At 50.7% G+C, this 13,897-nt stretch overlaps 1 protein-coding gene across 10 annotated transcripts in view; it reads right to left on the bottom strand.

Moving 5' to 3' along the window:
* Positions 1–745: 745 nt before the first annotated feature.
* Positions 746–13,897, bottom strand: part of Trak1 (trafficking kinesin protein 1) — a 127,720-nt gene continuing 114,568 nt past the window's right edge. For 8 of the 10 annotated variants that reach the window (XM_045136710.1, XM_045136702.1, XM_045136707.1 and 5 more), the window contains 2 exons: positions 6,910–7,012; positions 746–3,437 (listed from right to left, as the gene is read on the bottom strand). In XM_045136710.1, coding sequence (XP_044992645.1) covers positions 2,648–3,437; positions 6,910–7,012 — 893 coding nt within the window. In that variant the 3' untranslated portion in view covers positions 746–2,647. Of the gene's footprint in view, positions 3,438–6,909; positions 7,013–8,025; positions 8,131–13,897 lie in introns of all 10 variants that reach the window. The other 2 variants (XM_045136705.1, XM_045136703.1) reach the window with 1 other exon arrangement.

Consider the following 13,897-nt stretch of genomic DNA (forward strand, 5'->3'; position numbering starts at 1 on the left):
GGGACTAGAGAACCGAACCCAGGTCATTAGCCTTTGCAGGCAAGCCCCTTAACCACTGAGCAATCTCTCTAGCCCCATAAAAAGTTTTAAAGGATGGTCGTCCCAAAGAGGGTAAGTAGCAAGCAAACCCAAGGCCACACCACTAAATAACGAGCACACCTGACTTAAAATTTATGATGCCATATCCCACTAGCGTTTGCCTCAATGGCTTCAAGTCCCGATACAGTAGAGTGAGGTACTGTCATGTCCTTACACGTGTGTGGTGGGCTTCCACCTTGCACGGTTAAGTCTGTCGGCACAGTTCCACGGAAAGAAATTTGCCGATACCGATCTGAAAATTATCTCACTGGTGTGGTCATGTATGTGGGATGTCACACATGTGCACGTGTTCTTTCTTCATTCCAGTGCTGGGCCTGAAAAGGATCAGAATTCAGTCTGGAACCACCCACAGGGACTGCCTCGTAGAAGCCAGCGTGTGTTCACAGGAGGCGCGTGCGTGTGTTCACAGGAGGCATGGGCGTGTGTTCACAGGAGGCACGGGCGTGTGGCGGGGCAGCGTGCAGCCCTGAAAACCTCACCAAGTTCTGGCTGGGGAGCTGTGTGGGGAGTGGTATGGTGTTGAGGAGATATGACAGTATGCAAAGTCTGTCCCTCTCCTTTCTTTTCCCCAATGATCTGAATGTCTTCAAGTCTTACATAGAGACCCATCCCCTAGCTGAAAAGATTCAAAACATCACAACACCAGTGTGGTTTCCATCTCTTGAGCCTATTTTATTGGTATTCATCAGCAAATAAAATTGTATTGTTGATTTTTAATGCATTCCAACACACTTTTGGGTAGTGGTTGCACAATGTTGGTAGTTTATTAACTATGCTAAATATCGCGACCTCTGAAGTGCCCATGTATTCACTGGCATTTCTGGGGATGATGGGCAGCTCCTCTCTGGATACGTGAAGTGGTCCATTCAGTCCGCGGTTGTCTTTCATACCTCTTTGTCATCGCATGTGCTGCTTTAAATACATTCAAACAAAAAGACAGGTGTTACTTGGGCTGACTGAAAACCCATGATGGTGAGGGGAGTGGAGGATGTAATGGCTGGCACGCTTATGTCCATGCTTAGTGTGAAGCAGTGACACGGCGGGACTGAAGCTTGCTCCTGGCACCCTGGGTGAAGAGCGCTCTCACTCAACTGAAGGACACATCTTTTGCTGGGGGGCGGTGAGGGGAGGACCCCAGATGACAATTTGATACACAGGATGCTATCCTTCCATAGATGTCTGGGACAAATGGTCACAAGACACATATGTACAGTTGTCCTCAAGAGTTTCTTGGGCTGGAATGACACACACACACACACACACACACACACTGTGCTAGAGCTGGGGGAAATGAGAGGGGACATCTGCTTAAAATAACGGCACACATAGATAATAAATAAAAGTTCACAACTGAGTCGGTGACAGCAACAAGACCTTGTTTGCTTATGGCTGTTTTCATAAGCACCTTTGATCTTTTCTGAGGGAAGAAAAAAACGTGTCACGAGGAGACACAGGGCTTGGAGGGCATGGCGAAGGAAGCCTGTGACCATGTCCTGTTATGAAACAAGAGGACGACATGTGGACATGTTGAAAGGACGGACGCCGAGGCGGACCAGAGCTGAGTGAGGCCCTGGGGGAGCAGGAGACCCGCGCCCGCGACCCTGGGTGCGGGAGGGGCGGCGAAGGGCTTTCTGAAGACGCTTGCCCCCTCTCGCCCTTCCTTTCAGTCCTACTGTTCGGTTGGGTCTAGCTGCACCTCGACCTGGCTGTGACACTGGGTCCCAGAAATAAAACATACCATTAGCAACTCGGTGTGTTTACCATTTGCATTTTGGAGTTACCAAACCGCGTAGAGAACAGACATTGTCAGTACCATGACTTCCCTGCACGTGAAATAACAAAAAAGGGCGGGGGGGGGGGGAAATCTCAATCATACAGAATACAGAGGGACGGCCCGGCTGGAGTGTAAATACATTCTCTTTCAGGCCACACGTGAGGCCTGACTCTTGATTACAAAACACAGGATGACTTCAAGTCAGAAGCATGAAAAGAAAATTCACACCTCAAAGAACAGACCGTCCTTTGAGGCAGAGCAGTGATGATCTTGACGGAGCTGGGGCCATACCCACAACGGAAGGAAAAGCTCTCTGGTCATGAGAAGCCATGTCGACTATTATGGGTGGGCCAGATGGCCTACGACACCCGGACTGCCGGATGCATTGTGGCCTGTGCCGCGTGGTGACTCGTGGTGTGTGCGACCCGAGCAATCAGACACGGAATTCACTGGTTTCCTATCCATGGGATAAGAACACCCTTGGGAGTTTCAGTGCTTCTTTAAAAGTAAAGAAGGACACCTAGGTCCTCAGGTAAGAGAGGTGGCGTCCTCATGAGAGCGATGACAGTGCCAGGACCTTCTTGGGGACTAGAAGGGCAGACGTGAGGTCCCTGGGTCCTGAGCACATGGTGTACTAAGTTCTGCTCTTCCTCCCACGAGGCGCGAGGTTGATTTGTCTCACTCAGGAAAGGCTGAGCTCTGTGGGGAATGGAAGGTGGGGACAGATGGAGAGGAAAGACGCGCATCTCCTCTGGGGACGGCCAGCCCCCCAACTCATCGCAAGCTAGTTTGTTTGGGGAGCTTAGCGCCCATCAGGATGCCCGAGGTGAGTGTCACGGGCGCTTTCATCTGCATGCTGGACCCCACCATTGTGGGGAAGCTGCGGTTCCTCCGGATGCCACTGGGGAGTTGCAGGCTGCTGGGGACCCTGGGGACCCCAAGATGTAGACCTTCGGGAACTAGGCCTCCAGGAACAAGGGCTTGTGCTGGCCCTGAGGCCCCACAGAGGAGAGGTCCCTGATCTTCAGTCAAGGTGGGGACATGGCCTCGCCCTGAGTTCACCACTCTGGCCACTCCAAACCTCCTGACTTTGTCCACGAGGTTGAGGTTGGAGACAGACACATCGGTCTGGCTCTCGCTGCTGCGCACGCATTTCTTCTCCCTCACCTCCCTCAGGATAGAGCTGGCAGGCTTGGAAGCCAGGAAGTTGTCATAGGGAGGACTCGTGCACTTGAACTCAAAGGAGGGTGGGGAGGCCGTGGGTGTCTGCATAGGTGAGTTGGGTGGGGTAGAGGGGATCACGGCCATTCTGGGGGTGTAGGAGTGCGAGGGGGAGCCCCGGGCGGCCCTGTCCCAGCTCTGGGGGTCATACACAGCCGCAGAAATGCCTCGCTCCTTCAGCAGCCACACCAGCCCTAGCGATGTGCTCATGGTGGTCGTGGACTCGCGGACGTTAGTGAAGGACTCTGCCAGGCTCAGTCTCCTTGGGGTGCACGGCGTGGCCACTGGCGTGGATTTCAAGTGGCTGGTGCTGCCACAAGCTGGAGCTGGGGCTGAGTTAAGGCTAGAAGGAAAAGGTGACAGACAGGTTACTCATCAGGAAAGCCCCCAGGCACATGGGGAGGGCCGGTGGCCAGTGGTCACTTTCCTGCACAGCATGCAAGAAGAGCTGGAGAGCACGATGGGAGGGTGTCCCTGGCACTCTGGCCCCAGACACCTCTGTCCACACCCTTCCTACCCATGGCAGCCTTGCGGTCCCCCAAATGGGGCTGTGAGTTAGGATAAGAGGAAGCTGCAAATTTTCCCCTTCACTCATCTCTCACAGGTCCATATGACTGTCTTTACTGCAGGTAAAGAGGCCGGCTCTGAGGCTAAGTGGCTTATGCAGCTAGGAAGTGGACCACTGCAGATTCAAATCCAAGTCCCTGGACTCTACCACTGTCAAAGAAGAGAGCAAAGTTCTTCAGGGGGGAAAAAAAGTTTTCTTCCCTTTCCTTATAATCTCCCCGAGGTGAGACATTAACCAGGACCATGGAAATGAGAGTGTATTTTAGTTATAGTAAAACAGCCATGGTGGGGCCCGAGGCCAGGTGAGGCACATGCTGTTGCTGCTGGCCCCTGGCTGCCTGACTGGCGCACAGTGTTCTGCCCTCTGCAGCTTGCTGCTCCAGCCCCACTCCCAAGAGTGAAGCGACACAGTCAGAGGAGGAAAGCCACATTCTATATTACCAGACTCCACCTATGGAGCTGTGGAGTTCAGGCCCAGACTGTGTAACACCCAATGACTACAGCAGGAAAGTCACTTCTTTCCCTCGGGTGCCACTGACCAAGGACTTCTGAGGTCCCAGCAGCTGAGGTCCAGTTGGGGAAACCCACCAGGACACAGAGAAAGCAGGAGAAAATGGTATTGTCCACTTACAGAGCAGAGAGGCTGGCTTCCAAGGAGTCCAGCCCTGCTTCCGAGAGAGTGCCAAGGAATAAGGGAAGACCTGCCTTCCACCCTATGGTCCGTCCTGGAGCCTGCTCTAGGCCTCGGCTAGGGCTGCCAGTTTCCCTGGCAACAGGCCAGCTGAGTAGTCTCCAAGGATTGGAGCAGAAACCTCTCCATGAGGCCCAGAAACATTAGGCAGCTGGGAGAAGGGAAGGACGAGGGCTCACTGCAGAGCACGTCCCTGGAGTGACCAGAGAACTGGATGCTGCCCAGGGAGACACAATCCAACAGAAAGTGCAAGAGCTGGGGCTGGAAAGATGGCTTAGCAGTTAAGGCATCTGCCTGCAAAGCCAGAGGATCCTGGTTCCATTCCCCAGGAGCCACATAAGACAGATGCACAAGGGGGCACACACATCTGCAGTTCATTTGCAATGACTGGAGGCCCTGCATGCCCATTCTCTCCCTCTTTCTCTCTCTCAAATAAATAAATATATATAAAATATTTTTTTAAAAAAGAAAGTGCAAGCTGGAGGTACCGTGTGACTCCACCCATAGGTGACCTTCCCAGTGGTCAGCCCTGGGTGGAGACCACGGGACAGCCCATGTCAAATAAGCTTGGGAGTGAGGATGTTGGAGGGTTGCAAACACTTTAGAGTAAATGAGAGATCAGAAGCCACTGTAGCTTTCTAGGATTGAAAAGGTAGCATTTGTATATGGTACGGGGGGTGGGGAGTGACTTCTAAATGCAGATGTATAGCTCCAGAAGGTAAGAAAGTTCTAGACTTAAAGTCTTAGTGTAGGGAGTTTTCACTTTTCTTCCCTATTGTCTCTCTTTCCAGCTCAGGCAAGACGAGCCCTTCTTGCTCCTGACTTCCCAGGGTTTTCTGGACTCGTGGGTGGTCTGAGGCCTGTGGCTGTCATGACAGAAGCACATCTAGTCACTCCAGCCTCTCAAGGTGAGGCCATGTCTAATGGCTCCTTCCCAACATAAAACCACACGGCAGGGAGGCCACGGGAAGAAGAGAATGCGGAAGTTCTGGACTCCCCAGTGGTGAGGCCTCTGGTTAGGCCTTCATTAGTGCTGACTCGGCTAGTCTGGGGGTTTAGACGGGTTAAAGGTCACAACAGTCAAGGCTACGTTAGCCAGACACAACCACAGAGACACAACCAAGCCTGCGTCCCCCGGTTAGTGGCGGCCACGCGTGCACACACAGCTCTTTCACAGCGCCCTGCCGCGGCGGGCTCTGCTGGCCGTGCGCTCACCCCGCCTCGCCCGTGGGCTCAGACTCTCTGCCCTACATCACCTCTCAGCAAAACGGGACATACGGCTGACTCGTCGTCTTCCTCACATGACCTGTGGAAAATCATTCAGAGTTTGAGGAGCTGGCCCGCCCCAGCTCCTTCTCTGTCACCATCCGTTAACTCAGGCGTCTTGTTCAACAGTGTCACACAGAAAATGGTGAAGGAGGTCACACTCCTATGTCAGGGGAGGTCACTGTTCCCTTTCACACAGGAAGGAAGCTATCTGGCTGAACTCAGGCCAAGCAGACCAGAGTCTCACCAGATGGAATGGCAGACGGAAATGAACTGTCCTGGGCATGGTGCTCTGTTGTGGAGTTGTCTCACTTGGGCCATTAGAGTTTGGCTGTGGTGTGATTCCTGGAGTCAGCGCCAGAGGTATACAGACGTCTACAGACCTCAGCAGGTCTACCGTGAAAGGACTTCATGCTCGGCTGACAAGCTTTGGGGCCGTATGCCAGAACGTTCAGCCCCAGGCCTGTGGGCCTGTCAGCATCAGTGGCTAAGAGAAACCTAAGAATGCACTCCAAGACCAGTGGGAAGGACAGAGAGAGGTAGGTCCTGGACTCCCTCCCTCTCTCACTGTGTTGGATTTGAACCAACAGTGTGGTCTTGGATCAGGAGATATGACCCAGAACAGGCAGCTACAAATGCAAATGAGATGCTTAAGACAGATGGAATTGACGTGTGGTATGTGTGTGTGTGTGCACATGTGCACGTGTGTTGTGCATGTTTCATGTGTGTGGCCATTGGAGACCAGAGGAGTACCATCTTTAGGAATACTGTTCACCATTTTTTCGGACAAGGTCTCTCTCTCACTGGCTTGGAGTGAGCTAATTACACTAGACTAGCTAACCACTGGGCTCCAGATTCTCCTCCACCTCACCAGAGCTGCAATTACAGGCATGTACCACCAACCTAGTATTGCTATGTAGGTTCTGGGGGTCTGAACTCAGGTCTTCATGTTTGTGACTAAGCCATCTATCCAGCCCTGATGTTAGCTCTGTTTGTATTTATTTGTTTGTTTATATATTTATTTATTGGGTTTTTTTTTTGAGGTAGGGTCTCACTCTAGCCCAGGCTGACCTGGAATTCACTATGTAGTCTCAGGGTGGCCTCGAACTCACAGTGATGCTCCTACCTCTGCCTTGCGAGTGCTGGGGTTAAAGGCATGCACCACCATGCCCAGCTCTGAAGTTAGCTTTGGAATGACCCTCTTGACTTGTCTTTCCTTAGCACACCCTGCAGGAAAGAGAATGCCCAGCCTTGCCCCACGACCACCCACCCCAGCACCAGGGCTCCTTACCTTGGTGTGACCCGCGTGAGCTCGTCTGAAGGGTGCAGGATGCGGCAAGTGGTGAAGGTGAAGGTGGAGTTGGTCTGTGACATGCACTTCCCAGGGTGGTGCGCTAGATCGGGGGGCGGGGGGGAGAACAAACATAACACGTTCCTTGCATCCAAGTAAAGCACAATGAAAATGAAAACCCAGCACAGTCCCCCACAGATGCAAGAGGTGAGATGAGCTGCCTGGTTAGCTGGGTCTGGGCAAGGAAGTCGAGATGCCAATGTTTTGGACACAAGGCGGCCGCTCCAAAAAATAATCACATTTTTGAGATTTTGGTCTGCAGAGCATGGAATCCCAGCTTCCAGCCCAATCCAGACAGGCAGGGTTCCCATCAGGATTCTTGGGCCAGTAGTGGATCCAGTTCAGGGGAGGGGCAATGGGCCTGAAGGGTGAATTTGGCTTTCCACCTCTGTGGTCAGATCTGCTCTGTTCCTGCACTGGTTTATAGTTCTTTCCACTGGCAAACAGGTGCCAATGCTCTGCCCAGTGGAAGGAGGCGGAGCAAATGGGTAGAGGTGCTTGGCACCCAGAAACAGGGCAAGGAATACACAGCTCCCCTCTCTGTTCACACAGAAAGGGGCTTGGGGAAGCTGGCTCCACTACTGTCCACCGGTGATCATCAGGGCAGAGGGCCATGGCCCCAGCCACCTCAGCAATTACGTGGAAGGGACCAGGGATGGGCTCCCCGAAAGGCCAAACCTCCGGGATCACATGGGGTCTGACCCACAGGGGTTCCCCCTGTCTGCTCCCCACCCTGGCTGCTTTCTGGCTTTCTCGAGGATATCTGGTTTCTACTGGAAACAAGACAACGACATCTCCTTTTAAGGCCCTTCCACATGGATGTTAAGGTGGCTGGAGACGGGAATGAGAGGACCATGCGTCTGAAAGCTGGGGAACACGTAAAATTGCCTACGGGAGACGTCATGATTGTCAAGGTCATTCTCACTCATAACTCAAGCACTGGGGGGAAAGAAGAAAGAAAAAGAAAAGATGCTGCCCTGGCAAGCATGCACCACGAGGTCTGAGATGAGAACCCGCCCCACCCGCCCACCGAGCAGCAGCTCAGCCCCCAGAGACCTCCTGCTAGAAAACTCAGGATTTCAGAGGCCAGGAGATCCAAAGGCCATGAAGATTCAAAAGGCCGAGAATAAGAATCTTCCAGCTCCTTACTGCAAGTGTTCCCTTGGGTTTGACAGAAAGGAATAATAATAATAATAATAATAAAGGCAACATAATAGAACAAATGGGTGGTCCACACCAGTAGACCCACCTACAGTCAGCTGAGTCTTAAATGCCAGCAACAAGATGAAGCAAACATGAAAATAATAATAATGATGATAATAATAATTGGAGACACACACTTGAAGGTAGGGAGGACATTAGAGCACAAAATGGTGACATTGACTGCAGGAGCCAGTTTACGTCTGGTGTGTCCAGAGGTGACGTGATTCAGCTCTGCGTGTCCCAAGAAGTCCCTGTGGTACCTAGTGTGGCAGCCAATACCACAACCACATGAGAACAGATGTGCAGTCCCCAGAGTTCTGGACAAAGTGGGAGGTGGGGTAGAAAAAACATAAAAATCGCCCAGACTTCAGCCGGGCGTGGTGGTGCACGCCTTTAATCCCAGCACTCGGGAGGCAGAGGTAAGGAGGATCACCATGAGTTCGAGTCCACCCTGAGACTCCATAGTAAATTCCAGGTCATCCTGGGCTAGAGTGAGATCCTACCTCGAAAAACCAAAAAAAAAAATAAAAAAATAAATCGCCGAGACTGATCGAGAGTGGGAGGGGATATGATGGAGGGTGGAGTTTCAAAGGGGTAAGTACAGGGGGGAAGGAATTACCATGGGATATTGTTTACAATCACGGAAGTGGCTAATTATAAAAAATTAAAAACATAAATTTTTTTTTAAAAATTGCCTTTACGAATTTGCTTCTCAACCATTAAACATGATGGCTTAGGAACTCAGGTAACTGGGAGATTCTGCAAGCGTCAACAAGAACAGACAAAGCTATGAAGAGGAGGTAACTGGACAATCACGAGTCTCTGCCCGACGGTCTAGCAACAGAGGCAATGGCAGGCCCCAGGCCCGAGGGGAGCATCCCAGATAGCGAGGGTTATGTGGGAGGGAAGGAAGCAAGGAGCAGTCAACAGATCATTAAGACACAAGTTAAGAGATAACATTAAAAAAGAAATCAAACAAGGCTAGGCTGGATTTAAAATCACAAGCGTTACTCCCGTTTGAGCATAGGCTATCTGATCACCTCCTGCACCACCCCACTGGGAAATTAATCAATGTCCAATTGCAACAGGTAGTGTAAGAAGGACATTTGAGAGGCACAGTTGGATCATTAGAACCAAACCCATCTTAAACAAATGGGTTTGGGGGATAAGGAGAGGCTGCTAAAAAGTCAGAAGTCCCCAGACCCCAGGAGCCAGGGACAGCTTTGCCAGATCAACATGTGTCAGAAACGAATGCCAAAGCCCTCTGGAGATTCAGCCCCTCCAAAATACCGCTGGGACTCCTGGGCGCGGGCTCTCAAGGGTCACCACGGACTGCCAGGACGCTGCCGTACCTCCCTTCCTTAGGACACAATACAGAGACAGTGAGTTGCTTGGGGTGGGCTCAGCAGAGCTCTTCATGCTTGCCCTAGAAGCAAGGGACCAGCTCCTAAAGCCCTGGCTGCAGGAGGAGATGGAGTTCTAAAGTCAAGAGGCATGGAAGACATTCTTGGCAAGAAGTCAGGGCTTGAGGCTCAGGTTTGAAGCCTCCTGCACTGCTCAACTATGGGTTCCAGTGTTCATCTCCTACACTTGACTTTGGGGACACAAAGGGTGGAGTGTCTCGGAGTTCATATTCCTTCTGAAGACCTCATTCTCGTCTCAGTCTGACAGGGAGGCTTGGGAGCCTTGTGAGGCAATGACCCAAGTTACACATGATTGCTACCAGGAACACATTCATCATTTTATACAGAAATGCATTTTTGTTTACTAATTTAAACCCCCTAATTTTTGCTGTGTTTAATGGCTTGTCCTCTGCAAGTTTTGATGTTGGTAAGAAAAACTGGTAAGTTTTAAACTCATCTAATCCTTGATTATCCATGATCACCTAAGGCGGTAAGTAACAGGCAGTACCCAGGCCACATGCAGACACTCTCTCTTTAGTTGCTTTGCAGGGCATGGGAAGGGTGGGGGGCCACTCTGTCCCCAGCCCTTGGATGCAACCTTATTTCCTTCTGTCTGGAGTGGAGGCACTTTGGGAAGTGGCAATGACTGCCACCCTCCTCTGGGCCCCATGATGGCTCTGTCTGGCTCGACCCTGAGTCTCCAACCACTGCCTAAACCAGGGTGGCTGCTGTCCTGTAGACTTTGGAGGCCTCCCAGGGGAGACAGGCCAGGAAGCCCACTGTCTCCCAAAGCTTTGTGAGGAGAGATGCTCTGGTGGATCCCGGGAAAATCTGTAGGGATGGAAAGATGATTAGGAGGCAGGAGAGACTGCTCAGTGGTTAAGGCACTTGCCATGCAGAGCAAGGACCCCAGGCTCAATTTCCCAATACCCACGTAAAGGCAGATGCATGCACAAAGTGGTACACATGTCTGGAGTTCATTTGCAGTGGCTAGAGGCCCTGGCATGCCCATCTTCTCCCCCCCCCCCCTCTCTCTCCCTTTTTCTCTCTCTCTCAAACAAATAAATAATTTAAAAGAAGAAAGATGATTGGGACTCTGTCCATCAGGTCACTGCATGATAAGATTTAGACATGCATTTTATTCTATCCCTTCCTTTCCCCAATTCTCTGGAAAGACCAAAGTGGAAATGGGCTAGAAAGAACAGAACTTAGGACCCCCTCTTAGGGCAGGGGACACAGAGAAGCACTGAAAAATGCTACTGTGACTGGTGTCTTGAGAGGCCACAAACATCCAGGCCAAGACACATACTTAAGCTTTGGGGTTGTGCTTCTTGCTGGTTTTTCTTTTTGTTGTTGTTGTTTGGAAATAAGGCCTCCTGTATCCCAGGCTGGCTTTGAACTCACATACCTCTACCTCCAGAGTACTGGGATTACAGGCGTATATCACCACATCCAGTTTATGCCTTGCTAGGGTTGGAACCCAGTGCTTTGTACATGCCAGGCAAGCACTCTACCAACTGAGCGACATCCCAGTCCCAAGCTGTTATTTTTTTTTTAGCTCACATAAATAACTTCTAAAAAAATTCATATATATATTTTTTCAAATGCACTGGATAGTGTTGGAAAAGGGATCCCGTCTGGGTACTCAGTGCATGGAACGCCTTCTGTAGTCTTGGCTCTATCTGTGGGCAGTGGCCAACTTGAGTGAAAGAAAGGAAGTGTTTCTGTCTTCCTTTCCTTCTTGACCACATGGGAAGCTGCTGTTATGTGACTTGAACCCGCTTTGCAGTATATAAACTCATTGCACGTGCACACGTGCGCACACACACAATCATAATTCTGGTAGCTGTCACCAGCAACTTCTATTCAGACAAAACAAACCTCTTGAAAATAAAAGTCACTGTCACTTGCAGTTGTCGATGGCTTTCCTGCTTTCTTCTAGCCAGTTGGGAGAGGGCAGTGGGCTTCCCTGCCTGTCAGCAGCTCCTTTCCATGAGCCCCCACCCAAAAAAAGCAGGGGGGAGCTGGAGGTATGGCTTAGCAGTTAAGGCATTTGCCTGCAAAGCCACAGGATGCAGGTTCAATTTCCCAGGACCCACATTAGTCAGATGCACAAGGGGCTCATGCATCTGGAGTTTGTTTGCAGTGGCTAGAGGTGCTGGTGCACCCATTCTCTCTCTTTCTGTCAAATAAATAAATAGGAGGCAAAAGCAATGCTTTTAGAACTCTTCCTAAAAGTCAAAAATATTAAGGCTGAGAAAAATGCTTTAAAAAACCGTTGGTGTCGTTTTGTTACGTAACTGTGCCTGTGAATCTTTCTGAAAGGAAAGCAAGCATTCAGTGTGCATGAAAGCCTTCAAAACCTCTGTCTGCCACACAAGTATGGGCAGAGGATTTCTGTATCACCCGGTGGTGCTGTCCCGGGCATGGGGGCATCAAACTTTCAGATGGAGCCATGAGAAATTCAGTCCTTTTATTTCTTTTGAAACAGGGTCTCGTGTAGCTTGAATTCCACATGGAGCCAAGGATGACCTTGAACTCCTACCTCCCGAGTGCAGGGAATTATAGGTGCGTGTCACCTGTCAGACACTCTTGTTTCCCTGCCCACGCCAAGGCTTTTATTTTAAAATATAAAGCGTTTTGCAGTTAAAAGGCAAAACTTTTTAAGCTCTTTAGTTCTGGACTTCCCATGAGCCTAGAAGCTACTGTTGTCTACTTTAAAAAAATATTTTAAAAAATATTTATTTAGTTATTTGTTGGAGAGAAAGAGCGACAGAGAATCTGGGCACCAGGGCCGCCTGCCACTGCAAACAAATTCCAGATGCATGTGCCACTTTATGTGGGTCCTGGGAAATTTGTCCTTTGTTTCTTAAGCTTTGACATAGGCTTAGTCTAGTCCTGTGGCTGGGTGGAGATCTCCTGGCTCTATGATCTCTGTCTGAAAGGTATTCTGGAAGGTTCCATTGTGGAGACTATAAAGCATATCACAAAATCTATCCCTGGTTCTGTATGAGTTATTCTTTGTTTCTGAAAAATTAAAAGTCTTTGCCCTACTGTGCTGAACTGTCTACTTTCTGTTTCACCTAAAAGAAAATACGTAATGTAAGGGATGAAACATTTCATAGCATCTGGGCCAGAGGGCTGAAAACCATCTCTGGGGTGTCCTCTAGAGAAAAAGAGATTTTTAGAACCTAGTGGAAATGTCAAAAGGGCAAATGTAAGATTCTCCTGGATCCTGCGGATGCCAGCAAAGCCAGACCACATGACCACTGCTGCCTTATTGTCCTTTCTGGGGCTGACACGGAGCTGGCCTGGTCCTGCCTCAGGGAGCTAGTGCCTTCAAAGCCGGGTCAGGAGGGCATTTCACTCACACACACCAGGAAGGTGGGGCTGGTTACGCTGATCTGAACCTCAGCTCTCCTGTGATGCCCACAGCTCAGTGAGCCAAAAGGGAGTCCCTAGAATCCTGAGCAGGAGGCCCCCTTCCCTGGCTTCCAAGGTGAGGCTGGCTCTCCCTAGCTGGCTTTGCTCTGTGCTATGTGGTTCTGAGGCATCACTTCTCTCATCCATCCTTTGTTCCTCTGCTTCCGGCTGCTCTGTTCCATTCAGTGTGAGCAGGCCTTGGCTCAGACTGTTGCCTTGCTCAGTGAAGACATGGAAGTCTTCCCTATGCCCAAAGATTCCCGAAGGCCCGTGAGGCCACTGATCAGCCTTCTGGCCTCTGGGCCAGCTCCCATGCACAGGCCCACCTGGCTCCTGTCCTATCTGAGGGTGGTGGTGGGATGGAGAGTAAGACAGGATTCGGGGAAAGCCCACTGCGGGAAGGCATGGCTGCTGGGACTTCCTCCTGGCTGACTCCTTCCCATGGCACAGCTGCTCCTAACGGAACTGAGCCCTGTGCGTCAAATAAGGAAGTAACAGAAGCAGCCAGTGAACTCTGCCTCTGGTGGCCTATGGGCTTGGAGATGGAAGGGAATTCTCCAGGCCTTCCACGCTGACTTTAGCATCTTGGTCCCACTTGTAACAAGCCTACCGGTATAGGCCATGGGTGATGAGGGGTTGTGGTCTGCACCAGTCAGATGCAGAATATTCTCTGCCCCAAAACGATCTTTGTGTATGTGTGTGCATTTGTGTGTAACAGATAAGCCCCATCTTCAAGTACCCTGACATTGGCTCAGCCCACCTTCTCCTCACCTTCAAGGCTTGAGGCAATCTAAGATAAGACAGGTGCACTGTCTACTCACCCAGCCAACTACGGGCTTGACCGTGTAACATTAATGCTTTCCTCTTACCAAAATGTGGGTCGTCCCCACAGGTAATGA

This window comes from Jaculus jaculus, chromosome 17 (assembly GCF_020740685.1).
Source record: "Jaculus jaculus isolate mJacJac1 chromosome 17, mJacJac1.mat.Y.cur, whole genome shotgun sequence".
In the NCBI taxonomy this organism is placed as follows: domain Eukaryota; kingdom Metazoa; phylum Chordata; class Mammalia; order Rodentia; family Dipodidae; genus Jaculus; species Jaculus jaculus.